At 39.7% G+C, this 27899-nt stretch overlaps 1 protein-coding gene across 2 annotated transcripts; it reads left to right on the top strand.

Moving 5' to 3' along the window:
* Positions 1 to 314: 314 nt before the first annotated feature.
* Positions 315 to 27899, top strand: DNAJC21 (DnaJ heat shock protein family (Hsp40) member C21). Of its 2 annotated transcripts, XR_012513997.1 has the most exons (13): positions 315 to 661; positions 4363 to 4456; positions 6100 to 6223; positions 6535 to 6657; positions 7379 to 7683; positions 9130 to 9281; positions 11238 to 11325; positions 15147 to 15305; positions 16013 to 16055; positions 18365 to 18537; positions 22198 to 22273; positions 22836 to 23230; positions 24711 to 27899. XR_012513997.1 is itself a non-coding variant. In XM_074386633.1 (12 exons), the coding sequence occupies exons 1-12, from the start codon at positions 565 to 567 to the stop codon at positions 22998 to 23000; spliced, it is 1599 nt and encodes a 532-aa protein (XP_074242734.1). In that variant the 5' UTR covers positions 315 to 564; the 3' UTR covers positions 23001 to 27899. The 2 variants fall into 2 exon arrangements, 1 of the variants encoding a protein (XP_074242734.1); XM_074386633.1 differs by having other exon boundaries at positions 22836 to 27899.

Raw genomic sequence — 27899 nt, 5'->3', positions numbered from 1 at the left:
CAAGATCTCGACTTCCTCCCGCGCGACACACCTCTCTCTTCGCGAAGGCCTCATCTTTCCTCCGGGCGTCCCCGCCTTCCTCCCGCGCGGCCTCGCCTCTCACCCGGCCAAGGCTCCGCCTTCCTCCCGCGCGGCCCCGCCTCTCACCCCGCCGAGGCTCCGCCTTCCTCCCGCGCGGCCCCGCCTCTCACCCGGCCGAGGCTCCGCCTTCCTCACGCGCGGCCCCGCCTCTCACCCCGACGAGGCTCCACCTTCCTCCCGCGCGGCCTCTTCCGGAATAGGGCCCACCCCCAGCCCATGCGAAGCCCCGGCCACCGGCGCCGCCCCCTTTGCGCTCGCGCGAGCCGCGGCCGGCGTTGTCCGCCGCCACCGCGTGCCTCCACCGCCCCTCGCCGCCGCCGCCGCCGCCGCCGCGCTCGCTGGCTGGCCCGGTGCGGGCGGCGGACTCCCGCCGGAGGAGAGGACAGCCAGCGCCGCCGCCGCCGCCGCCGCTTCGGCCAGAGCCAGGACCCCGACCCCGATCCCGTCCCGGGCCCCAGCGCCAGCCGGCCGCCTGGTCGGGCGATGAAGTGTCACTACGAGGCGCTAGGGGTGCGGCGCGACGCCAGTGAGGAGGAGCTCAAGAAGGCCTATCGGAAGCTGGCCCTGAAATGGCACCCGGGTAGGTACCTGGCTCGCAGCTGCCGCGGCCCCTTGGAGAAGCCCGGCCCTCCACGACCTACCCCTCCTCCGGGCGGACTCCGCGCGACCCGGCGGCTTCGGAGCTCCTTGCCCGGCCGGGCCAGTGCCCGGCGCCGCCCCGTCCGCCTTGGTGGCCGCAGCACTCCGCCCAGGCGCCCCTCGCCTCACACACCGTCTCCTCGTCCCCGCGACCCCGGTCCCGCGTCGCCACTGTGCGGGGAAAACTGCGGTCCCGCGGCCTCGCCTGCTCCCGCCACCGGGACGCTGACACCGAGAGGGAGCATTCCGGGACCCGGAACTCGAACCTGCCCCAGGCTTGCCCTTTCCTGCGTCCCTTGCAGCGCAGCCTCTCGGTGTTTTTCCTCGGCTGCCCTCCGCTTCGTCCGGTAATCCTAGCTGCTTAAACCTGATGTATGTCCCCTTTCCATTCTTAAGACACGGGAGCTAGTAAAATATCTTTGAAATAGGGATGCGCTTTTTTTTCTTTTAATAGGCTGATTGAGCAGACTCTGTACTTCACTTTGGACAGGCTTCTGCCGAGGAAGAGTTAATCAGGCAGCTTCCCTAGTGAAGTTTGTATGTTTAATTAGAAGTATCCTTCCTTTGGGTGTTTCACTGGGCTATAATCCAGGCCTGTGTGACTTTTATGAAGTAATTTGATCTTCCAGGCTGGGAAACTAAGACTGTAGTTGATGCTCAGCGTTTTGAAGTTCGTATGAATAGGCTTTTATATTAGCATTAATCAGTATACACAGTTACAGAGTATCCAATATATGCAAGTCACTGTACTGCTTTGTAGATTTGGAAATGCTAAGACAGGGATCTTAGAGTCTTGTTAGGGAAACAACTTACTGCGTCACACAAACGAAAAGTTAAATACAACTGCCAAAAAAAAAAAAATTACAACATACATAAATGGTAGTTAGATTAATAGAATAACTAATACATGCTCCAGGAATTCAGGGAGGCAGTTACCATTTTGTATTGACTCTTCCCCTTCTCAGAGGAGTTTGGACTGGATCCTAGAGGAATGTAGTTTGGAAAAGTGAACTCAACAATATGGAAAATAGCATGGTGGAGGAAAATAGATGTTCCAGGGGACAGTTTGATTGAAGGTGGTCTTTATTGCAAGTCTGAAAAATCTGGATTGAGAGAGGAGTGGAAGGAAGAGCCAGGAACACAAAGTCAAAAGGGAATGGCTATGGTTGATGGAATGAGAGATAGAGGTATGGATCTGTTACTTAAAGTCATGCTTACCAACAGAGGCATGAAAAAATGTGGTTATAAATATATTAGGGCCAAGCTTGGTGGCTTACGCCTGTAAATCCCAGCACTTTGGGAGGCCGAGCCAGGCTGATCACCTAAGGTCAGGAGTTTGAAACCAGCCTGACCAACATGGTGAAACCCCATCTCTACTAAAAATACAAATATTAGCCCAGCGTGATGGCAGGCACCTGTAAGACCACCTCCTTGGGAGGCTGAGGCAGGAGAATGCTTAAACCTGGGAGATGGAGGTTGCAGTCAGCTGAGATCAGGCCATTGCACTCCAGCCTAGGGGACAAGAGTGAGACTTCCTCTCAAATAAATAAATAATAAAATAAATAGAAGAGCAGAAGTAAATTAACTGATGTTCATCATAGCAGCAAGCTAGAAGATACAAGCCAAAATTAATAAATGTAAAAGTAGTGTAGAAGCATATTCTTAGAGTTGGGTTAGTGTAGAAGCATATTCTTAAGAGTTTGGGTTATTACTGATTTTGAATTTTAGGCTAAGAACTGTGAAATTAGCTTTGCTAAATAATGGAGAGTTGTGTCTGGTTTTATTAAGCTGCCTTGGGAGGGTACTATGAAGGCAACTGAATGGATTGAAGAGGGCTGGAGACAGAGGGAGGGTCCACAAGTGGACATGTAAGGGCCCAAGCCAGGCCCGGGGTCAGTGGGAGGGGGAAAGCCCAAGGGAAGGAGATGTTGGGAAGAAAAAAATGACCAGATTTGGTGATTAAGTAGAACTCAGTGCAAGGAAGAAGCACGCAGATACGACTAAAATCTCAGTTAACTATTACTAAAATATAACTAAAATATCACTTAGAACCAAACCTGTTAGGAACTGAATGCAAATATCTTCTCAGAATAGCATCATAATTTATGGCATCAGTGTGATGGTATCTGAGAATGGGCAGCCGGAAGCCCTGAAGAGCCATATTCTAGGGCTGCAAAACTATTTGTAGATGGTACATTGCTGGCTACTCTGGGAGTGGCCAGCTGTCATGTTTTCTTCTAACTTCTTAGAAGGGGAAGTATTGAGCTGTAGCTTAAAGAACTTTAGTGTGCTCCAATTCAAAATATTTTACTTTCTGAATGTATTAATTGTCTATTGCTGTGTAACAAATTACCAGTACCTTCGGGCTTAAGACAACAAACAACAAAAACAGCAAGCATCTGTTCACCGTATGGACTCCCATAATTTTTAAGGATCAGAATCTGAGAGCGGCTTGGGCTGAGTGATTTTGGTTCACTCTCATTATCTGGGAGAACCTGCTTCCAGCTCACCAACACAGCAGCTCGCCAACGACCAACTCACAGTTGTGGCAGGCCTCTGTGCCCTGCTGGCTATTGGCCAGGGCCTCTTCACCACATGAGCTTCTCTGTAAGCAGCCTGAGTTGCTCATGCTATGGCAGCTGGCCACTCCCAGAGTAATCGAGAGGAAAACCCAAGGTAGAGACTGCAGTCTTTTATAGACTGTCACAAGGTGGGGTGCTGTCTTGTAAGCTGACTGCCACCTGGAGGCAAAGACGCTTTCTGAATTCTGTGGTTCAGAAAGCACAGCTAAGGAAAGAATAACTGATCAGTGTACATTTTTTAAACTTTATGAGATTCCTTTCGATATACACTGATGAGAAAGAAAAAAACAATGTGAGCACTGAACATAATCTAGCACAGAATAAGCCTTTCTAGAACTGATTTTATTTATTTTACTCCTTTTAAAAGTAAAATTTATACTACTCAGGTTTTTTCATTGTGGATACCCAGTTGACTTTATTTTCCAGAGATAGTGTCTCGCTCTGTCACCCAGGCTGGAACGCAGTGATGCAGTCTCGGCTCACTGCATCTTCTGTCCCTGGGTTCAAGTGATTCTCCCACCTTAGCCTTCCAAGTAGCTGGGACTACAGGCCCTCACCACCACACATGGCTATTGTTTTTTTTGAGATGGAGTCTCCCACTGTGGCCCAGGCTGTAGTGCAGTGGCATGATCTTGGCTCACTGCAATCTCCACCTCCTGGGTTCAAGCAATTCTCCTGCCTCAGCCTCCTGAGTAGCTGGGACTACAGGCATGCACCACCACACTCAGCTAACTTTTTTGTATTTTTAGTAGAGACAGGGTTTCACCATGTTGGCCAGGATGGTCTGGATCTCCTGAGCTCATGATCCAGCCTCCCAAAGTGCTGGGATTACAGGCGTAAGCCACTGTGCCTGGCCTAATTTTTCGTATTTTTAATAGAGATGGGGTTTCACCAATAATCCTGATCAATGACTGTTACGTGGGGTCTCTTTGCCTTATTTGTGTGTCTTTGTTTTGTACACTTCTCATCTATTTATGGCATTTCTGATGGAAGAAGTCTTATTTAGATTCTGCCCTCTATGTTTTCAATCGACTAAATTTTCATGACTTTATTTTAACAGATAAAAATCTGGATAATGCCGCAGAAGCAGCTGAACAATTTAAATTAATCCAAGCAGCATATGACGTGTTGAGTGACCCTCAGGAAAGAGCATGGTGAGCATCATCCTGTCCTTCCCATCCTAGTTTGTGATGTTGGGAGCAGTTATCAATATAGGTGGTGGTTTTTTCAAATTTAATACATCAAATGGTTTTTGCTGTGTTCTGAAGCATCTGTCACTTAGTCATCACATAAAATCTAATATTTGGGTCAGAAGAAACCTTGGAAATGATTGCTCCAATTGTCTGATTTCATAGCGGGTGAAACAGAAAGTTTGGTGATATTATATAGTTTTAATTTTGATACTTTAGGTGACTTCTCAGTAAATACCATTTGGTGTATGACAGATTTACTGGTACCAGACACGAAGAATGTTGACTTATCCTTAAAAACAGATACAGTGTTGTGTTGTATTTTGTTTTGTTTTTGAGAGTGTCTTGTTCTGTCACCAGGCTGAAGTACAGTGGCATAATCTTGGCTCACTGCAACCTCCCCCTCCCAGGTTCAAGTGATTCTCCAGCTTCAGCCTCCTGAGTGCTGGGACTATACGTGTGAGCCACCACGCCAGGCTAATTTTTTGTTTGTTTGTTTTTTTAATAGAGACAGGGTTTCACCATGTTGGCCAGGCTTGTCTCAAATTCCTGAGCGATCCACCTGCCTTTACCTTGCAATGCTAGGATTACAGGTGTGAACCACTGTGCCTGGCCAGTACAGTGTTTAAATACAAGGATAGTAATCCTCGAAACTATGTAAAGGAATTGAATTAAGCTTCTCTGTCTATGACAGATATTACTAATGATGGTCTGATCATTTAAAATCATTTCCAGGTGAAAACTACTATGTTTGAAGTTCTGTGTTTTCAGATTCTCAATCTTTTGCCACAAAGAAAAAGGTTTTAAGCCTTGACATAACCGTGCAAGATCCTACTCTCACAAAGAGCTACTGTGCAAATCGTCTTTCTGTTAAACAAAGTACAGCACAGGTGATTGTCAAGAAAGAAGGGCTGTAAAGAAGAATTCTTATAAAATTGTATTTTATGAGAAAATAAGAGAGGATCCTGAACATTTCCCTACCCAAGGAATTTGGAGATCTGGTCTTAGAATTGCTTTTGCCATCCTCTCAGAACTTGGAAATTCTTTCCTGATTTCCTTTTGCCTAGTCTCTTCTCAAGATCTTGGGTTGTTTTCTGATCCTTGGGATTTTATGATCCTTTGTCTTTTTATTCAGAGCTCTTACTTTAACTCTTTTTGCCTGCAAGCAGTACCAGGTAGTGGCTCCTAGATTAAGTTGACATAAACATAGGAAGAATCTTACTCTGGTGCATCTTGTAAATTTCCAAACCACAGACGTGTAATGATTCTATGGGCCAGATTTCCTATGTCATGTTTTATATTTCTTTCCTGTGGAAATGCAGGACTCAGAGACAGTCATGAAAATTCCCTGGCTTTTTAAATTCCCCTGTTCATATGGACTAGCATTGTGTAATGTATCAGAAGTTGCAGGCCTATTTGTAATTAACAGTTTATAAGGAAAGATTATGAAGTCTTTTCATGTTGCTGTTTTCTTAAAATTTTTTGATTACAGATTGGACACGTCCACAGCCAAAAATATAGAGTAATAATATTAAAAAGGAGCAGAAAATCCTTTTGAATTCTTATTTATTCAGCCTTCACTGATGATGCCAATTTTTGTTTTTCAGGTATGATAATCATAGAGAGGCCCTACTTAAAGGTGGGCTTGATGGAGAATATCAAGATGACAGCTTAGATTTGCTACACTATTTCACTGTTACCTGTTATTCTGGTTATGGAGATGATGAAAAGGTAAGATAAATGAAATCATCCTTAGTTTATTATCAAGAACTTCATTAAGACTCACATACAAAGAGAATTCTTAACATTATTCTTGAACAGAAAGCGAAGCAGTGTTCATTTTGAAAACTGAAGATGCATTGTCTTCATATTTAAACTGTCAGTGTATAAAAACCTCCAGTTGAAATCTAAATGTACTTGCAGTGACTGAACTTGGTCCACAAATTCTTCAACATTACAATTTTTCATTTTATATTTCAAAATCTTACTCTGTAATTATGCTGCAAAAGTATTAAGTATTTCTTTTGGTTGCTGTTTTGTAGGGCTTTTACACGGTGTATCGTAATGTTTTTGAAATGATTGCAAAGGAAGAACTAGAATCTGTGTTAGAGCAAGAGGCTGATGATTTCCCAACTTTTGGAGACTCCCAGAGTGACTATGATACGGTAAAAGAAAAATGCATTGTGTTCTATAATTAGTATTTATCACTGTGCCATTTCTTTTCTTTTCTTTTTTGAGACAGGATCTCATTCTGTCACCCAGGCTGCAGTGCAGGGGTATGATCATATCTCACAGCAGCCTCAGAGTCCTGGGCTTAAGCAATCTTCCTACCTCAGCCTCCTGAGTAACTGCAAACACAGGTGTGCACCACCACATCTAGCTAATTTGTAAATTTTTTTGTAGACTTGGGGTCTTCCTAAGTTTCCTAGGCTGATCTTGAACTCCTGGCCTCCCTCCTTGGCCTCCCAAAGGATTGGGGTTACAGGCCTCGGCCACAGCTCCCAGCTTCCCATTTCCTTGTTTTAAAACAATCGGTTCCAGTTTTCGAAACTATCCCATGACCCCTCTTCATCTCTCTTCCTTTCGGAAGTAGATTTTGGATCTCTTGCAACCTTCCCTCTTTACTTTTCTCTTTTTATTTACTAATTATTTACTTAGTCACTGTTGTCCCATCCAGTGATTAGTAAGGCTATTTTTATTTTCTCATTAAGTCCATTCTGAAGAGCGATTTATTCTGGGTAGCCATAAAGTACAGTCTTTTCCAGTGATTAATAGAAGTATTATATACATGAAAAATGAAAGCTAAAAGATGTTTTGCATCACTAATATTTACTGCTGTTCTAAAATTAAAAAGAACAGAAGTTAATCTGTTTTCTTTGTCGCTAGGTAGTCCATCCTTTCTACGCTTATTGGCAGAGTTTCTGCACTCAAAAGAATTTTGCATGGAAGGAAGAGTACGATACACGACAAGCTTCAAACCGCTGGGAAAAACGAGCCATGGAAAAAGAAAACAAAAAGATTCGGGATAAAGCAAGGAAAGAGAAGAACGAGCTTGTCCGTCAGCTGGTAGCTTTCATTCGTAAAAGAGACAAGAGAGTGCAGGCGCATCGAAAACTTGTGGAAGAACAGAATGCAGAGAAAGCGAGGAAAGCTGAAGAGATGAGGCGGCAGCAGAAGCTAAAGCAGGCCAAGTGCGTAGCATGCGTAGGGTCCTCTTCTCAGTATCAGTGGGGTCAGAGGCAGCACCAGAGGTATCTGAGGTCATGTTCATGTTGGCTTCTGTCAGGGTCAGTCATCAGCCTGGCTTCATCTGCTTTTTCTTATTTTAAAATTGTGGCATTGGATAGTGTTTTTTCATTTACTGTATCAAAATTATTTTGGGGGGATGGATTCTTGCTCTGTCACCCAAGCCGGAGTGCAGTGATGTGACCTCGGCTCTCTCTAGCTTCCGCCTCCCAGGTTCAAGTGATTCTCCTGTCTCAACCTCCCAAGTAGCTGGGATTACAGGCATATGCCACCAACCCCCACCGATTTTCGTATTTTTAGTAATGATGAGGTTTCACCGTGTTGCCCAGGCTGGTCTCATACTCCTGGCCTCAAGGGATCTGCCCACCTCAGCCTCCCAAAGTGCTGGAATTACAGGCATGAGCCACTGTGGCTGGCCTAAACTTTTTATTTGAATTGATATTTTTCTTCAGAGACACTTTACATTTGAGAGATCCTTTAGACTCTTGTAAACTTTAATAATTTTAACTAATAACATTAATTGAATTCTTCCTCTGTGCAAGTTCGTGTTCTAAGCAATGCTGTGAAATAACTTCTCTGATTTTGTCCTCCTATTCTTTTGAGAAAACAGGGCAGACAGGCCTAAGATCACAGAACCAGTAGTTGATAGAGCAGAACTGGACCTGAGAATTCTAACTCTAGACTTCCCTGCTTTAGATCAGTGTACTCTGAGATACTCAGTTCACTTTAGTTCCTCTAAAGTTGTGTTGTTAAAAGTTACTGTAAAAGCATTGTGTCCAGAGCATTATAGCATTCTTTTAAAACTTGTTCATTTCTTTTTTTTTTTTGAGACGGAGTTTCGCCCTTGTTACCCAGGCTGGAGTGCAATGGCGCGATCTCGGCTCACCGCAACCTCCGCCTCCTGGGCTCAGGCAATTCTCCTGCCTCAGCCTCCTGAGTAGCTGGGATTACAGGCACGCGCCACCATGCCCAGCTAATTTTTTGCACTTTTAGTAGAGACGGGGTTTCACCATGTTGACCAGGATGGTCTCGATCTCTCGACCTCGTGATCCACCCGCCTCGGCCTCCCAAAGTGCTGGGATTACAGGCTTGAGCCACCGCGCCCGGCCTAAAACTTGTTCATTTCTTAAGAATTCTATTCATCCCACCCTCGTCTTTTGAAAATTAACACTACCGACACAAATTAAAATCATCTGAAGACTTTTAATAAGTTGCTGAGTTTACATGTAACAGGTAAACAGGTTTAAGTGACTTTGCCTTGGTTTTAAGTTTGTAAGCATCAATAAGCTTGGAGCAAGCTCTCTGGAGGGGATGGATTTTAAGCCTAAGTTGGAAGTGAAAACCACATAGAAGCGTGCTTGTCTCTATAAGACTATGCTGTATGTGTGCAGACTGGCGGAGCAGTACAGAGAACAGAGCTGGATGACCATGGCCAATTTGGAGAAGGAGCTCCAGGAAATGGAGGCACGGTATGAGAAGGAATTTGGAGATGGGTCGGATGAAAACGAAATGGAAGAACATGAACTCAAAGATGGGCGGGATGGTAATGTTCTCCATTTTTTAAGAGATTAAAAAAACAAACAAACAAAAAGTCATTGTTCATAGTAGTGTACACTCAGGTACCTGCCTGTGTAAGGCAACAGGGAATGGCAGTGCAGATGAAAACCTGAGTTCCAGTCAGCTGTCGCCAGGATTATGCCAAAGTTTTTATTTTTATGGTATTTATTTTGTTTGTTTTTTTTAAGTGAAGCTGGAAATCTCCCCACTTATTTGACATCTCCCAATTTTTAAATGTGGCAAATAATTAAAAACAACGTTGTATGGGCCAAAGGTAGTCTGTTGAGCTAGTCTAATTAAAGTAATTTGATTAACAAATTTTTTTCTGACCATGTTCTAAACAATTTGTACTTCCAGCTGCGTAACATGACAAATGGCCATGTTTACAAGTGTGACTGTTAAAGAAAACTCAAGCTATAGGTCAAGTTTTAATAGTAGCTGTTTCTAGAAAAGCTGATATTGCATGACAATCTATGTGTTGTGTATAAATTCTTCCTCTCCCTTCTGACTTTAAAGAAGGGCTCCTCTTGGTGTGCCAAAATGTTTTCTCTGCCGCTGTCATTAGAGAACAGGTATTTGACTACCTGAAAAGGCAAAGATTAGGCATTTTTGAGAATAGCTGTATGTCTGATTTTCCTCGCTGTCTTTAACTCTTTCATGAGGAATAAAATTGACCCAATTTTACCTTATCTACAAATGTGATTTTTCAGACTAGTAGCCCAAATGATAAAATGACAAACTTCATTCAAAATGACTATGAAAGGAAGTGTTTTATTAATGAATCAGAAGAAGTACTTCTGTAAGTACTTTGAAAATTATAAAGCACTCTATAAACATGAGGTGGCCTAATTTACAAAGAGTTTTACAATTTATAAAGTCCTTTCACATAAAAGATCTCACTGGGTCCTCACACAGTTTCCCTTACTTGGTGGTTTTGCTCATGGAATTGTCTCTCTTTTACCATTGTGGAAACTAGGACTCTGAGAAGCTGAGATGTGCCTGAGAACATATGACCATTGTTAGATCCAGGTTTTTTGCTTCAAATCCAATATTGTTAACTATTTGATTAATTAAAATGTCATATATATTATACAATATTGTAATGGAAAATTAACACCATATATTAAACATTAACACTAGATAGGATATAGTTTGATCATTTATGATTTGAATGAGAGTCCTTCAAAATCATACTGACATCACTTATAAAGAATGAACATGTAGAATATAGAAGATACACCTTGAGATATTTTTTGGTCCTATAATCCCAAGTGACAGTTTACCTGTTTGTTTCTTCAAAAATAGAATATGGATTTGTGAAAATAATTTCAGTTGAACTTTTTAGTCACTTTGTTTTTGTGGACTATACTGATAGTAATTACTCAGTTGTTAATAAAGCCAAAAACTTATTATAAAAAAGTTTGTAATGTTAAACTTTGCATGTAGTATGTTAACTTATGACCTATGAGTCTTACTGTGATGGGATATTATAAACTAAGTTTATTAAGTATTTAAGAGTAAGTCACAGTTGCAAATGTGTTTGGATCAAATCTTGTTCAAGAGGTAAACTAAGAAAAGACCTTTGTTGAAAAACTGCTTTGTGGTAGAACTATGAAAGTGGGATTTAATTTTTTAAACTTAGCCCACATTCAAGACTTTAAGGATGTTTTAAATCTTCTTCTAAGTAGACTTATGAAAAGAACTTCAAAGGTAAGGTGCTTTATCTGGAAGCCTTTCCTTATAGTATAGTGCTGCTTTTAAAAAGCCAATTCAAATCCTGATAGCATTATTTGTTTTTTTTCTTTTTTTGGTAAAGAAAAAAATTTAATTTCTAATTTGTGTGCAGCTTTAGATTCTTACCAAAGAGGTGAAATTTGTTAACATATTTTAGATTTGTGCTCTGATCTAAGAGGGTTCTTACTGCAGGCTTCCCTTTTCACAGGTAAAGACAGTGATGAGGCCGAGGACACTGAGCTCTATGATGACCTCTACTGTCCAGCATGTGACAAATCGTTCAAGACAGAAAAGGCGTAAGTTTATTTATTTAATTTAGTTTAATTTTTTTGAGACAGGGTCTTTCTCTGTCACCCAGGCTGGAATGCAGTGGCGCAATCATGGCTCACCACAGCCTTGACCTCTTGGACTCAGGTGATCCTTCTGCATCAGCCTCCTGAGTGGCCGGGGCTATAGGCACCCATCACCATGTCCAGCTAATTTTTGCATTAGGCTGCTACAAAAGTAACTGCGTTTTTTGTCATGACTTTATGGCAAAAAAGCAGTTACTTTTGCATCAACCTAAATGTTTTTTGTGGAGCTGGGTTTTCGCCATGTTGCGCAGGTTGGTCTTGAACTGCTGGCTCAAGTGCTCTACCTGCCACAACCTCCCAAAGTGCTGGGATTACAAGTGTGAGCCACTGTACCCAGCTAAAAGGAATAAGTTTAGTATCCTTGAACTTGTGTTTTCTTTTTTTTGCAACAGAGTCTCACTCAATCTCCAGGGTGGGGTACAGTGGCATCTCAGTTCACTGCAACCTCCTCCTGGGTTCGAGCGATTCTCCTGCCTCTGGCTCCCAAGTAGTTGGGACTACAGGTGCATGCCCAGCTAATTTTTGCATTTTTAGTAAAGATAGGTTCTCACCATGTTGGCCAGGCTGGTACCAAACTTCTGGCCTCAGGTGATCCACCTGGCCCAGCCTCCCAAAGTGTTGGGATTACAGGCGTGAGCCATGGTGCCCACCTCTTGTGTTTTCTTTTGAGGTGAAGCGTAACACTTTGAAAGTCCTAAAAAGAATGTGCTGTAGCAGTTGATAACTAGCCCCACATACTGTCTTGGGGGATTCCTTTCAAGCAGGGAAGGAAGAGGTATTTGTACCTACAGTTAAACCTATTGTACTGATGCTCACCATCCCAGTATTCCTATATAAGAGCTGCTTTTAAAACACATGCACTGTCTCCAGAAATAAACATTGCTTGTTTTGGCAAGGAAGACGTAGTCACATGAGTGAAAAGTCTAGGCCATGTCTAATCATCTCTCTCCACTGTTGGTGTCAGACTGACTTCCTACCATCATTGTCCCATGCAGGCTGATGCTGCCAATATAGGGGCTTTAGAGTTTCTTTGCTGAAGTGGAAGCACTTCATCTTAGGGGAACAATGATGATGAGAGAAGTATTAAAAAGGGTACCATTATTATAAAGGAGAGAGGAAAGAGCATGGGAGAAAATGAGAGTGGAATCAGCAAGGGAAAAGAAACAAAATGGGCATTAAGAGAGAAAGGAGGCCAAAGGATGAGAATGGGGATATGAGAGTTGTACGTGGTATTACCATATGACCTCAAGGAGAAATAATGGAGCAGTAAGGGCATTAGAAAGAGGAGAAAAATTAGAAACAAGCAAGAAAAAGTCAGTGAAGGAGATTAAAAAAATTTTTTTTATTTGGAAATAATGACAGACTTAAAGGTAAGTTGAAAGAAGGTAATATAGTGTGTCTGACTGACCTGTTACTAACGTTTTGCAGCATTTGCATGTGCTCTTTCTCCACACTCACACACACAGTTTCTATTCTGAATAATTTGAAAGTAACTTACATATGTAGTGTTCCTTTACCTCTAAATACTTCACTGTATCTTAAGAATAAGGTTATTCTCTTATGTAACCACACTACAGCTACCAAATACAAGAAATTAATAATGTTGATATGGTATTTTTATCTAATTTACTGCCTGTATTCCAATTTTGCCAATCAATCATTTATTTATATAGGACTTTCTCCTCTTCAGTACAGAATCCAGTCTAGGATCATAATATGGAACAGCTTGTATTGTCTTTTATGCTGTTTACATTTTAGAAGTATACTGTTCCTTTAAAATACTTTTTTTCATAGAAGTCTTCTCATTTTGGGTTTGTCTATTCCTCATGATTAGATTCAGGTTATACAGCCCCAGGTGGGATGTTGCACAAGCATGTTGTGCTCTCAGGGATTCACAGCTGGAGATAGGTAAAGTCCTCTGCCCCTCATTTGTGGTGATAATTTCGTCACCCAATCACAGTGTCATCCACATTTACAACTACAGAGCTAGTATTTTTTCCCTTGCAACAAGTTTTTCCTTGCAATATGTTTAATCGGTGAGGAGACACTTTGAAACTATGCAGATACCCTTCTTCTCATAGCTTTAACATCTGTTGATGGTTTTAGCTTGTATCAGCTTTATTATGATGGTTGCAGAATGGTGCTTTTCCAGCGCCAGTGCCCCCTCCAGTAGCACTTGGCCTTGTGCTGTAACCAGGAATCTTCCCTTTTATCCATTTATCTGTTCATTATCAATTGGAATTTATGAGTTTTTAAAATTTTATTTATTTATTTTTGAGACAGAATCTTGCTCTACAGCCAGGCTGGAGTACAGTGGCATGATCTTGGCTCACTGCAACCTCTGCCTCTGGGGCTCTAGTGATTCCCCTGCCTCAACCTTCTGAGTAGCTGGGACTACAGGCATGTGCCACCACACCCAACTAATGTTTTTGTGTTTTAGTAGAGACAGGGTTTCACTATCTTGGCCAGATGGTCTAGATTTCCTGACCTTGTGATCTGCCCTCGGCCTCCCAAAGTGCTGGGATTATAGGCGTGAGCCACTGCGCCTGTCCATCAATGTTTTATAATTCATTACTCACCTTTTCATGCTCAAATTTTTCCAGATTTGGTTAGTGAGCATTCCTTCAAGCCAGTTCCTGTGTCCTTTTGACATGTTACCATAACTTTTTTGGAGGACTTACTTTCTGTCACAAGATCTTCTAGTATCTCCAGGGTAGCTTGGTCTGAAGGAGAATTTTAGTGGGAAGGAAAAATAGCAACCAAAACTATAATACCAAAAGTCTAAACAGATGAGATGAAGTAGATAGTTGACAAAGATAACTACTTTTTAGTTGATCTAACTCTTGTAGCTTATGTCATCAGCTCTGTTTCGTGTGATGCTTTTTAGTTACCTGTAGGTATACTGAGACAGACATTGACAGTAGGCTTTTGAACCAAGGGGAGGAGGTGTGTCTGAATTTACATTATGGTGGTGGGAGTGAGGAAGGAGACCTCTCTCGAGAAGGTGAAAAGCAGATAGTGAAAAAGTAAGAGGCTGTAAACTGTATTTCAAGCCCTCCCACCACCATTTCTGTAGTTGAGGACACTCTTCCTTTTAACGTTAGAATGTGTGTCTTCTAATTTCCAAGTGATCCCTCCAAGTCTGTAGGATAGCCTGGCAAGTAAAACCAGCAGCAAATGCTTAGCAATTAAAAGGAAAAAATGGGGGAGGCTTTAAGAATTGAAAAATCAGAGCGATATACCATTCTCTCCCTTAATAATGACGTTGGTTTGCAAAACCTAAAGAAATAATAACAGACTATTTCATACTTTCAAGCAAGTCTTTATAATACAATACCTGTTATTTCTCTAAAATTTAAATAAAGAATTTTTAAACTAAAAAAAAAAAAAGAATTGAAAAATCAAAATAATAAGTAGAGAATTTGGCCAACCCCTGCCCCCCACCACCACCACATATCCCCATCCCCAAAAAGGAAGAAAACATATGTAGATGAAAGGACGGAGAAAGGCAGGGAAAGCTGTGGCATGCGAAGAAAGAGCATGGCCGCAAGCTTCCAGTGTGCTTTCTGCTGGAGGAATCCTGACACATTCTCTTTCTCTGTATAAAATAATGAACAAATAAAAACAAAAGAAAAAAATAAAATCATAAACGTTTTGCTTAGTGGGAAAAAGCAAATTTTATCTTAGTTGCAGTTATCCAGCAACAGTATCTGGACATGCGAACTAATTTTGGTGCAGCTGCTCACATCAGATTCCTCTTTCAGCATGAAGAACCACGAGAAGTCAAAGAAGCATCGGGAAATGGTGGCCTTGCTAAAACAACAGCTAGAGGAGGAGGAAGAAAATTTTTCAAGACCTCAAATTGATGAAAATCCATTAGGTGACAATTCTGAGGAAGAAACGGAAGATGCACCAAAACAAAGGTACTTTTAAATACTAAGTGTCACTTAAAATACTTATCACTGTCAGAGATTGCATTTAAAGGCTTTTTTTTTTTCTTTTGAGATGGAGTCTCACTCTGTCGCTCAAGCTGGAGTGCATTTGGCATGACTCCCGGGTTCAAGCAATTCTCTTGACTCAGCCTCCCAAGTAGCTGGGACTACAGGCACACACCACCACATCCAGCTTATTTTTGTATTTTCAGTAGAGACAGGGTTTCACCATATTGGCCAGGATGGTCTTGAACTCCTGACCTCAGGTGATTCACCTGCCTTGGCCTCCCAGAGCTCTGGGATTACAGGAATGAGCCACCGCACCCGGCCTTAAAGGCTGTTTTATCCCAAGGAAGTTATTCTGTTATGCTAACGTTGCCTCCATATTTTCTAGTTAGTGGAACTTTATAGTGTTGAAGTGGATACAGATATAATATCAACTATTATATTTATAGAACTTACTATATTAAAAGCAGTTTTTATATCTGGCAGTTGATATGCTGATTACCATCCATTGAATTACAGACTTTTGTTATTTTTTAAAATGACAGTGTGAATATTTTCCTTGTAATGCTTTATGATATTAAATATTTTTAATCTTCTATGTTACTGCTTTATCACTAGTGTTTCAACTTTTTTTTTTCACTTAATCTTTACAGAGTCAAGTATTTGACATTTTGATTTATATTTGCTCTTAGGCTTTCTAAAAAACAGAAGAAAAAGAAACAGAAACCAGCACAGGTATGTTCGAAAGGTTTTGTTATCATTAAATGCCAACTATGAAGTTGCATTTATTTCTGTTAAAAAAAAAACTTGTCCTAGTGGGATTTTTATAAAAATTGTATTGAATTTGTTCACACTGTAGGTTGTATTGACAACTTAACAAAATTAAATTATTTGACCCATGAACAAAAAAAAAAAAAAAAAGGAATTAAGTGAGTAAATTGTTACTGGCAACCAGATTCTTTTTTTGTGGAAAGAGGGAAATACAAATATAAATTGAGAGAGAGGGGAAGAATACTGTGGAGATGGATTGAAGTGGAGATGTTGGTATGAGCTCAGGATTTAAAGAAAATAAGTGTGTGAGTAGTGTGCTTTGTGAGGACCTAGAATCAGTGACACTCCTGGCAGTAAGCACACCTAGTGCAAATGTATTGGTTTTTAAGTTTCCTTTTCCATGAAAAGGAAACAGGTTTGCTCTTTGGAGAAGTAGCTGATTTCAGGGTTGAGACCAGGGAAGTAGAAGGTGGGCCTCAAGCATCTTATACTAGAAACTAAGGAAGTGCTCAAAACTGATGGGGATATGTTAAAAGTACTCAAAATCCAGCATGTAGGCCTACCAATTTGGGAAAATTTGAGTCATCAAAAGGAATAAGTGTAATAAATCTTCATACATTGCGTTTGTTTAGAAAACATTTATGTATCTATATTGACTTTAAAAAGAGTGAGAGTTGGCCAGGCCTAGAGGCTCACGCCTGTAATCCCAGCACTTTGGAAGGCCAAGGTGGGTGGATCACAAAGTCAGCAGTTCGAGACCAGCTTGGCCAACATGGTTAAACCCCGTCTCTACTAAAAATACAAAAATCAGCCAGGTGTGGTGGCACACCTGTAATCCCAGGTACAAGGGAGCCTGAGGCAGGAGAATCATTGGAACTCGGGAGACAGAGGTTGCAGTGAGCCAACATCGTGCCACTACACTCCAGCCTGGGTGACAGAACAAGACTGTCTAAAAAAAAAAAGTGAGAGTTGAAGAAAGGAGATGGGAAAGCTTTATTATTACAGAAGAATATGAATTAGTACAAGTGCAAATGACACAAGTAATAGAGAAAATCACTCTTTTACATCCACCAGTATATAAATGTTTCCAGCAAGAATCATCAATAGATTCCAAGTACACCCAGTAAATGGTTATTGGAGATAGGATATTCAGACAGTCTTAGAGTCATACTCTGAAGATTACTTATTATACTTTACAGTTGAAAAATCTGGCAATACCACCCTAACCAAATGATCAAACTTAATAATATCATTGAAAAATGGGACAAACTGGTATTTTGCCTCCCAGGATTATTTTTATAGTATTATGCTAGAAATGTTTTACCTGAATCTGATCATTTGGAAACAACCAAAGCAAGCCAAATTATGGGACATTCTACGAAATGTCAAATAGCATCATGAAAGACAAAACAAAAATGTGGGAGAACTGTTACAGAATAAAGGAGATTAAAGATACCTGACAACTAAATAAAACATGTGATTTCTGATTATACCCCCTATCCGTATGTTTCTATACAGGAAAAGGAATAATTGCTAAATTTGAATGTGGGTTGTGTAACAGATAGTATCAGCATTAGATTCTTGAGTGTGAGTATTGTGGACCTGCCAAAGAATGTTTTGATTCTTAGGCTGTACCTGGCAAAGATTCATATCTGCCTGCAGCTCACTTTCATATGGCTTAGGGGGGAAAAGTGTGTGTTGAGAAAGAGAAGAGGGGGAGGGAGCGAGCACAAATGTGGCAAAATGTTGCTCGAAAACAGATGGGTGCGCTTAGTGAGGATAGGTGCACCCATCTGTTTTGGATGCCGGCCTCTTTCTTTTATAATGCCTGTTTGTTGTTGCGGTTTGTGACTATAGAAAAATAGTTGCTCATTGCTTATCATTTGCAAAATATGAAAAACTGTCATCCTTAATTTTTCCTGTAGAGATTACGTAATAATGAATTAAATTGTGATTACACTGTAGGTATAATTTTCTCTCTTCTACTTTTGCTAATATGTTGTATTCTTTTACATAATTGCATATCTTTGGAAACATGATACTTAGGCACTTCAGAACTTTTCTTCATATATTTAACCATTCACTTTTAGAACATTTGGATTGTTTCCAGATTTCCCCTAATTTCACATCTCTGTAATGAACAACCATGTTCTCAACTTACCTGTTTCTCCTTTTTATTTCCTGAAGATATATAACTATTTGGCAACATAACATAAAAAGGTAGTATTAGTATTATATTAATTTTGTAATGGTACCTATGTTTTATTACCTAGAATTATGATGACAATTTCAATGTAAATGGAACTGGAGAAGGAGTAAAGGTTGATCCAAAAGATACAAACTTAAATCAAGACAGTGCCAAAGAATTGGAAGATAGTCCCCAGGAAAATGTCAGTGTCACAGAGATCATTAAACCATGTGATGATCCAAAAAGTCAAGCTAAAAGGTAAGTCAAAGTTGCATATTATTTGTAAATTACTAAATACTGATAGTAAGGATATAGCTTTTAATATCAAATAAAATCTCCTTTCCCATGACTGACCAAGTAATTTAGAGTTATCTGTACATATTTACAGACATATGGACACACACACACACACACACACACACGTATACAGATGAAGAGCATTGAGAAGAGAATGCTAGAAGAATGTGCCTACACACATCTCGGCAACATGGCCAAAATCAGAAAGAAGGCACTTTGATCCAGTTCTTATTTCTCTTATGCTGTGCAGTGGCTCTGATTTTGTCCTGGATCATTAACCATTGACACTCACATGGGAACAAGACTCCTGCTGAGTCCCTGGAGTGTCACTAACCAAATCTCCGTGCTCATGACAGCAGCCTTTGTTGGTTCCCACCATGTTGCGAGGTCGTATGGCAGCAGTTGGGGCCCTTCCTGCTCAGAGGAGCCCTGGACTCTTGGTGCTGCACAAGGCCCTGGTATGAACTCGGAGGAGGTCTCACGCAAGGGAGGTAGCCAGTCCTGTCCTCTTCTTGCTCTTGTCTTGTCCTGTCCTCTTCTGTTCCTCTAGAACAGAGAATCATTTCTTATTCCTTGAGGAGAGATCTCATAGTAAGGAGCTTCAGGTGTCTGTCATTACAGGACCCTGAAAAGAAAGTGACAGAGTAAGGTGGGAAGATAAGGTGAAAATGCTAACACTGGAGCAACAGTGATGGGGTGGGGGATTGTGTGTACTTAGGGGTTTAAGACACTTAGTAGTAGGAAGGAGGAAACAGATGTGCCTGAGGCCTGTGGTATGGCTCTGGCTATAGAAAAAGGGATGTAAAGAACTACACAAACTGGTAATGTTGAAGCTTTGAAGAACTTTGGAGAGTAGAAGCCTAGAAGGGGAAACTCACATTTGTTTCACTCTGACGTCAGGTGTTTGTTCCCATTTTACATATGGGGGGAACTGAATTTCAGATTAATTGTCCAAGGACAAAAGCTGTTGAGTAGAAAGGCTGACACTTCATTCCATCTGCCTGATGACTTAAAAGCACCCAGATCACCTGGCTCCATGAAGCCGGTGTGTCCTGTGGGATGGGCATGAGGGGTAGGCCAGGAGGTGGGGCTGTGGGGCTGTGGGCCCCTGAACCCTTTATTCATCTAGAACTAAATTTTTTTTCACTTTTTCCATGTCACTTTTTTTTTTTTTTTTTGGAGATGGAGTCTCGCTCTATCGCCCAGCTGGAGTAGAGTGGTGCAATCTCGGCTCACTGTAATCTGTGCCTCCCAGGGTCAAGCAGTTCTGCTGCCTCAGCCTCCCAGGTAGCTGGGAGTGTGGGCATGTGCCATCCCACCCAGCTAATTTTTTGTATTTTAGTAGAGATGGGGTTTTACCATGTTGCCCATGCTGTTCTCAAACTCCTGACCTTATGATTTGCCTGCCTTGGCCTCCCAAAGTGTTGGGATTACAGGCATGAGCCACCTCGCCTGGTCTCTATGTTACTTCTACATGAGAATTTATCTGGAGAGGAAAAAGGGTTCTCAGACTTGGACAACCATTGATATAGTTCAGCTTTCTCATTTCACTGATACGAGAAAAGGATTCAGAGAATTCAAGTGACTTCTTCACAGCTGCAGAAAGGCAGGGCTAAGATAGACACATTACACCCACCACCCCCCTGCACCAGTCCCGTTGTCCCCTGGCATCCATAGTCTTTCTGCTGGGCTCCTTGGCTGCTTCTCTGGAGCAGTGTTGACACTGGCTACCTAGTGAGAAGTGTTTTATTTAAAAGTGTGTGTGTGTGTGTGTGTGTGTGTGTGTGTGTGTGTGTATATAGTAGTAGTAGTAGTTTTAAAAAATAAAAGTCTTAGATATCAGCTTCAGAGATGTAACTGTCTTTCATAATATAAGTGATGTTTGCCAGGAATATTATACTAAATTTGTTAGACATATTTGTGGAATATCTGTGATAGCAGTTTGAAAATTAGTATGTATTATTTGTTGCCTTTTATGCCATTGTTTCCTTTTCTTGATGTTTTCAAAGCTGGCGAATCCTACACAATGATATGTTATACTCCTAATCTGCATCTTTTAAATACGTGGGACATTTAACTTAATACAGACTCTTGGCCTCTGCTTGAAGAATAGTATAAAGTAGAAGGATTATCATAATTTACTCATTATAACCCATCCTGTCTGTTCTGTACAGTTGCACCCAGATTTTTATCCTACAAATTTGGTTAGCACAAATGAGGGAAATTATGAAATGCCTAAGGAAAATTGAAATTCATGTAGGAGATGGGTAGAGGAATATTCAGGAGTTCAAGCAGAATAGGAGTAACCCAACTACACTGCTGGCAGTTTCTGATCTAAATGGTACGGTGGGGAAAACCCAACCAGATCAACAGAAAAGACAAATTTTTAATAAAAGTAAATTTCTTACATTGAACAAATTTAATTTTATGAAAAGTGCATTACAAAGCGTTTATTTAACTCATTTCTCTGTGGGACTGTTGAAATGTTTGTCAGACTGGATTACTTTCAAAAAGTTAATGTTAGGCTGGGCAAGGTGGCTCACACCTGTAATCCCAGCACTTTGGGAGGCCGAGGGGGACAGATCACGAGGTCAGAAGTTCGAGACCAGCTGGCCAATATGGTGAAACCCTGTCTCTACTGAAGAATACAAAAATTAGATGAGTGTGGTGATGCACGCCTCTCCTGGCTGTTCAGGAGGCTGAGGCAAGAGAATCACTTGAACCTGGGAGGCGGAGGTTGCTGTGAGTGAAGATCATGTCACTGCACTCCAGCCTGGGCAACAGAGTGAGACTCTGTCTCAAAAAAAAAAAAAGTTAATGTTAATGTTTTTGGGGAACCATACTTCATGACAAGATTATTTATAATTACTATTGGCTGGTTATAAGATGGTTTGCTCGTTTGTTAGTATTTTACTTTTTTTTTTGGAAACAGAGTCTTGTTCTGTCGCCCAGGCTAGAATGCAGTGGTACAATCTTGGCTCACTGCAGTCTCTGCTTCCTGGGTTCAAGTGATTCTCTTGCCTCCACCTCCTCAGTAACTGGGATTACAAGTGCCTGCCACCACACCCAGCTAATTTTTAGTATTTTTATTAGAGACGGGGGTTTTACCGTGTTGGCCAAGCTGATCTCAAGCTCCTGACCTCTGGAGATCCCGCCTCAGCCTCCCAAAGTGCTGGGATTACAGGTGTGAGCCACCACACGCACAGTGCTTTGCTTTTTATGGAAACACTGGATACAACATTCAGAGATATTTTAAGGGCCTTGTTTTAACTTTGTTTCAACTGTTTTAAGTAAATTCCTTAATTTTTATGCCAAATTTGATATTTGAATTTTGAAGTTGCTTTTTAAAGTTCATTTGAGATGTAAAAAATTAAATTGCCTTTAAAATTAATGAACTGGGGGCTGCAGTGGCTCAGGCCAGGTGTCCCGGCACTTGGGGAGGCGAGGCTATGCGTTCGAGGCCAGCCTGGGCAACATAAGAACCTTCATTCATTTAAAAAAAAAATTAATGAATTAACCTTTAAAGTTCATCTCACTCTTTAGAGTGTTCTTGAGAGCACTCAAATGATGATTAAAAGGAGTATGTTATTTTTGGATTATGCCAAATTATTTATTTTCCAGTGTTCCTAAACCCAAAGGAAAGAAAACCAAAGATATGAAAAAACCTGTCAAAGTACCTGCTGAACAACAAACAATGGTAGGTCAAAATTATATTTATATCTCTTTAGCAGATCTTGCTATTTAAGCTGTATAATGATCTAAAGATGTAAATGTGTATTTGGTGAGCCATTCCCTAGAGAACCTGCAAAGATGTGGATCCGTCAACAGTTTTGCTTGATAAAGGTAGCATTTGTGTATATAATGTATTTTTAAAATTAAAGTAAAAAGAAGGACATTGGAAATGCTAGATGGTACTAGAATAGTTACTATTGTTTTCCATTACTTTTCAATCTAAAGCCTTGGTGATAAGAATTACATGTCAAGTTCTGGAGATTAATTTTGAAGCATAAACTCTTCCTCTGTTCTACTAGACCATGAGGTACATGCTATTGAAACCCTCAGGATCCTTAAAGTGAATTGTGTTAGTGGTATTTAACCTCCAAGAACATCTGCCTTTGTTGAACTTGTTTATTAGCTGTCCATTCTGTTAAAACATCTTTATTTTACAATTGTTTGATTCTTTATCTTGACATTAAAACCTAAACAATACTTTCAAGTGATAACACTTGCTTTTATTTATGATTTTTTGCCCTTCTCAGAGTGATGTTCTTATCAACTGCACAACCTGCCATAGTGAATTTCCATCTCGAAATAAACTTTTTGACCATCTGAAGGCCACAGGTCATGCAAGAGCACCTTCATCATCATCTTTAAACAGTGCAACAAGTAGTCGAAGCAAGAAAGAGAAACGTAAAAACAGATAGAGATTCTGCCTATGCCTTTTGTTTGACTGTCTCTAGATTTTGAAACCAAAAAACTGAACTGAAATCATCTAAAGAGTTAAAATTTCAGTGATCTGCAATTAATTGCATTGTGGAAGATTATTTTTTACCTTGTAAAAACTTTTTTTGGTTCAATATATATATTTTAAATATTACACTAGTGATTGAATTCTACTTTTGCCATCTGAATTGACTTGAATATCTTAAAACAGGTAAATACTGTAAAGTATGTATTCTTGATGTTTGTTGGCTCCTGTGGATAGAAATATACAGGGAGAATTACATTATTTTAACACATGGAAGTGCTCCTTTCTGCTTTATTTTGTGAATTTCACATTATTTTTATTTATTTAATGCTTTTATATTTTGTTAATGCTTTATAATATGTCAAAAACTCGCATCTTTTAAAAAGCATCATAGATCATTTTTCCACTTGACATCATGACACTGGCTCTGATTTTTAAAATTATTTTTAAATAACTGATTATTGATTAATGTATCTTTTTTCTCAAGAACAGTGATAGAAACTAATTGAACATTTGTGGTTGTCTTTCAAGAATAGTATCTCTTCAATGTTTTACTATGTTGATTTAATTTGATATTTTACTGGTTTACCAGCAAGATATATTGTTCAGTTTTTTGCTCAGATTGAAATTGTGGAGGTGGAAGCAAATTAGTTCACATGGCACGTCCTCCCTAGGCACAGTAACAGCTGTAAAGTAGGATGGAACAAGGTAGCAGATGGTACAGAATTTATGCTATTTAACAAGAGATGTGTTTATTCATTGGGTTTTTTTCTTCACTATTTTCAGAAGTTTTCTTTTTTTTCTATCATTCAATGGAGAAAAATTTTGTTAATGAAAGATGTTGTGATAGAGCTGATGCTTATACCATCTATTTTATAGCAATGATGAATATTAACACGAAATATGGAGAACTGTTATAACTGAGCGTTTTAACTGAGTGTTGTAACAGTCATGTACATTGATTAGTGATGAGTCCATTTTTAGGATGGATTAGTCAGTTCTTTTAATTGGTCTTGAAAGTAATTTTAAACTAACCGACTTGAAATGTATACTTTGTAAAGTTAGTGCTTTCCATATATCCTTGAATCTTCAGATGAATAATATGAACAAATTTTCGGTTATAGATCAGCTCTAAAACACTTGAGTTCCTAAAGGCAAGGTCTTTTCTTATAGCTTCATGGATAGTATTGATGATCGGTCGTCTTCTGTTACCGACTTAAAAAAAAGTATTTGAACCTTAAATTTTTTTCTTTTCCATTTAGAGATACATTTTTTTTACTTTTCTTTCATACCTTTCTATTTCTTGCTAATTTCTATCACTAATTCCTTATAACTGTCTCTGCTCCCCTTCTTGATCTCTTTAGGGAGAATACTAGCTAGCTTTGTATCTTCTGATCTCTTATCCAGAGACTTCATCTGAATGTGCTGTACCTTCTTTGTATCTAAACTAGATGAATTGGCCATAATTATGAATAGGAATAGTAATAAACCAGAGGACATACTAGTCACATGTTATTATACAGTAAAAAATATGAAGTCATCTTGAAAGGCAAATAATGTACTGCAGATGTCCCTTATGACTTCTTTGCTTTCTCTTGTACTGAACATGCAGGTTTTTAATTTGTTTCATGAGCATTGATTGGAGTTACTTGTCACTTTTATTCAGATCAACAAAAACCAACCATAATTTTCAAGGGATCTTCATGAGTTGTGACTGGAAGCTGACCTGAGTCTTGGCGTTTCATCCTTTGTGATGTCAAAAAAATCATCTAGTTTCTCAGAACTTTTTCTTATCTCTAACACGGTTCTTAGCGTTATAATATTGTCTCCATTTATCATCCAGTGATCATAGGATCATTATGAAGGTCAAATGAAATAGTATATATGAAAATGCTTTTTAAACACAAAAGCTTTATACAAAATATTGTTAAATTTGAATAAGGTAAATCTTTTTTAGTTTATATATTTGCAGACAAAAGTGTATATGTTGGATTAAATGGGCAATTAAGTTTTATAGGAATTTACTTCCTAAGTCTGTATCTAAAGAGGAACATACCATATATTATACTAAGGGTAAAATATTTTTGGTGAATTGCAGACATTTAATTTCACTTGTCTGAGGCAAAACAATAAAATACATGGGCATGAATTTTACATTGATCTCATTAGAGGTCAGTTCTAAGTACCTATCTTGATTGAAGTTAGCTCCGATGTGGAGATTCATAGAATGAGGGTTCCAGGAGGAGACGGTTAAGGAAATCCCATTTTCTTTCTGTAATTCATTAAATGGTCCCAAAGCTGGGGGTTCCCTATAAAGCCCATTTAGACTTTCTCTACTTCAAAATAAGGGCAGGATCATTAGCTCTAGCCAAGCATTTTTCTAATTCCTGCCTTTGGCCACAAAGAAGAAAAAGCAAATCTGTGAATGAATTAGTGGAAGGTCAGTCACATCAGAGCTCATGTCCTAGTGATTGCTGGTGAGGTAATATTGACATTTTGGGACCATGAAAAGACATATAAAGAATTTCATCAGAAGTTTTAATTTTCTCTAAGTGTTCCCCTCCAAAATTTTCAAATTGGAAACTACTCTTGTAGAAGATTGTCTGTAAAATTGTGGTTTAACTCATGCAGAAAGTAAAATTCTTATAGCAAGGCATAGTTTCATTTTAGAGCACCACCAAAAGCCCATGAATACTCTGTGTAACCTTCAACATAAAATAATGAAGAGAACTTTTAGACTCTTATGAATTCCTAAAATTATTATTTATGTGGTAAAAGTTCTGTTTCCTATAATCTGCAATGCTGAAGTATCACTACTCAATTTCCATTCCTTACCTGTTAAGTTTAATGCCTTTATACTAAAATTATAGGCTCTTGGGATTGGAGAGGAAAATAGAGGTGATTTTCAAATTTCTTGTTCCATGGAAGAGGAAGCTGAGCTCAGGGATATATGAGCTTTACAGCCACAGATGGTTAGGGGCTCCTGCCATTAAAACAAGGCAGATGCCTGGACTCCCGACTCAGTAGGCCTTCTGCTACACCCCAAAATGTGTTACAGGGAAGAAAAAGATTACTTTTAAGAAAAAGCAAGATAATTTTGAAGAAGGCCAAGAGGGAAAGGCATGAACTTGTCCTAACAATATCAAAGAATATTTTAAATGTATACCAGTTAAAGCAGTGTGTGGCTGGTGCCAGTAGAGGTCAGTCAAGGAATCTCTGATAAGAATAAAGAGCCCAGAAACAGGTACATGTTTATATGGGAACTTGATTTTTGACAGATAAGGCAAGCTCTCTGGGGAAAACAATATGTACTACCTTCTACCCTTCCCCAAAAACAAATGGATTAAAGACCTAATATGAAAAGCAAAACTTTTAAATGAGAATCTATAAGGTTATTTTTCATTTTGCAAATGGGAAGGATTTTTTAAAAACGAGGCAAAAGCACACACAGGAAAAAAGGACTGTGTTAAAAAAGAAATGGCTTCTATAGAACAATAGATGCTGTGAATAAAAGAACAAGCTACAGTCAGGAAGGAAATGTTTGCACTTCATATAACTGACAAAGGATTTGTATCTGGAATACATTAAAAAATGAAAGAACCTCTTACAAAAGTCACTGAGAAAATGACAGCCATGCATTAGAAACTTATGGTCTCAAGATTTCTTTACACTCTTCAAAAGTGAGAACCCGAAAGTGTTTTTGTGTATGTGGATTAAGTCTATTGATATTTTCTGTTAGAATTCAAAAATTAGTTATTAAAAAATAATAAAAATGACTAGTTTTCAAAACAAAAGCTTAATGAGAAGAGTGGCATTGTTTTACATTTTTACAAATCTCTTTAACATGTAGCTTAATAAAAGATAGCTGACCTCTCATACCTGCTTCTGCAATCTGTCTACCGCTTTGTGCTTTGGTTGAAGTAGGTGAAGGAGAAAATCAGCCTTACATGGATAGGTAATTGTAGGAAAAAAAAATGGGACCTTGCATACCCAGTGAATGGGCCTCAGGGGACCCTTAGGGTCCTTGGACCACACTTACAACTGCTGCATTAGAAAAATGGATATACTATATGAACAGAAAAATCCTGAATAGTCAAAAAAGTGGAAAGATTATTACTGCCTGATAATAAGTGAAATGGGATCTAATGTTTTCATGCTTTCAGATTAGCAAAAGGTAAAAAGTCACAAGATCTAGTGTTGGTGAGAATGGAGCAATGGGAATGAACACATTCACTTCTTTTGGAGTAAAAACACGTTCAATTTGATGATGTCTAAGAAAGCTGAAGTTGGCATATTCTGTGACCCAACAATTCTAGGTATACACTTAGAGTCTCACTTCTCAAAGTGTGGGCCACAGAGCAGTGGCATGGGCTTTACCTGGGAAGTCGGCACCCCTCAGGTCCTGACCTGGAGTTGCTGCATCAGACTCTGTGGTTAGGATTTCTTAGGTGACTCATGCTCATGAAAGCGTGAGAAGCAATCCTCTGGAGAAACCATGCACAAGTGTACAAGGAGATGTACAAGAAGGCTCACAGCTGAATTATTTGTATCCCAGAAAAGGTGGAAATAACTTAAATGTTCATGAGCAAGAAAATGGATAAATAAATTGTGACCTATTTATAGATGGTAGACAGTTGGAGCAGTTAAAAGGAATGAACTTGATCTGTAACGTGGATGGCCCTTGAAAAAATACTGAATGAAAATAGCTGTCACAGAAGGTGAAATGCATGTCTTTTATACTGTTTAAAAAAACACTATGTGGATTGTTAGTTTTAGAAAGAAAATAAAGAAATAATGAGAAAGCAGTTGCTCTGAACTCAGAAGGAGAAGAGTGGAACTGCTCGTGGCTGCAAAA

Source organism: Saimiri boliviensis, chromosome 1 (assembly GCF_048565385.1).
Source record: "Saimiri boliviensis isolate mSaiBol1 chromosome 1, mSaiBol1.pri, whole genome shotgun sequence".
NCBI lineage: Eukaryota > Metazoa > Chordata > Mammalia > Primates > Cebidae > Saimiri > Saimiri boliviensis.
This window is presented reverse-complemented; position numbering and strand designations above follow the sequence as displayed.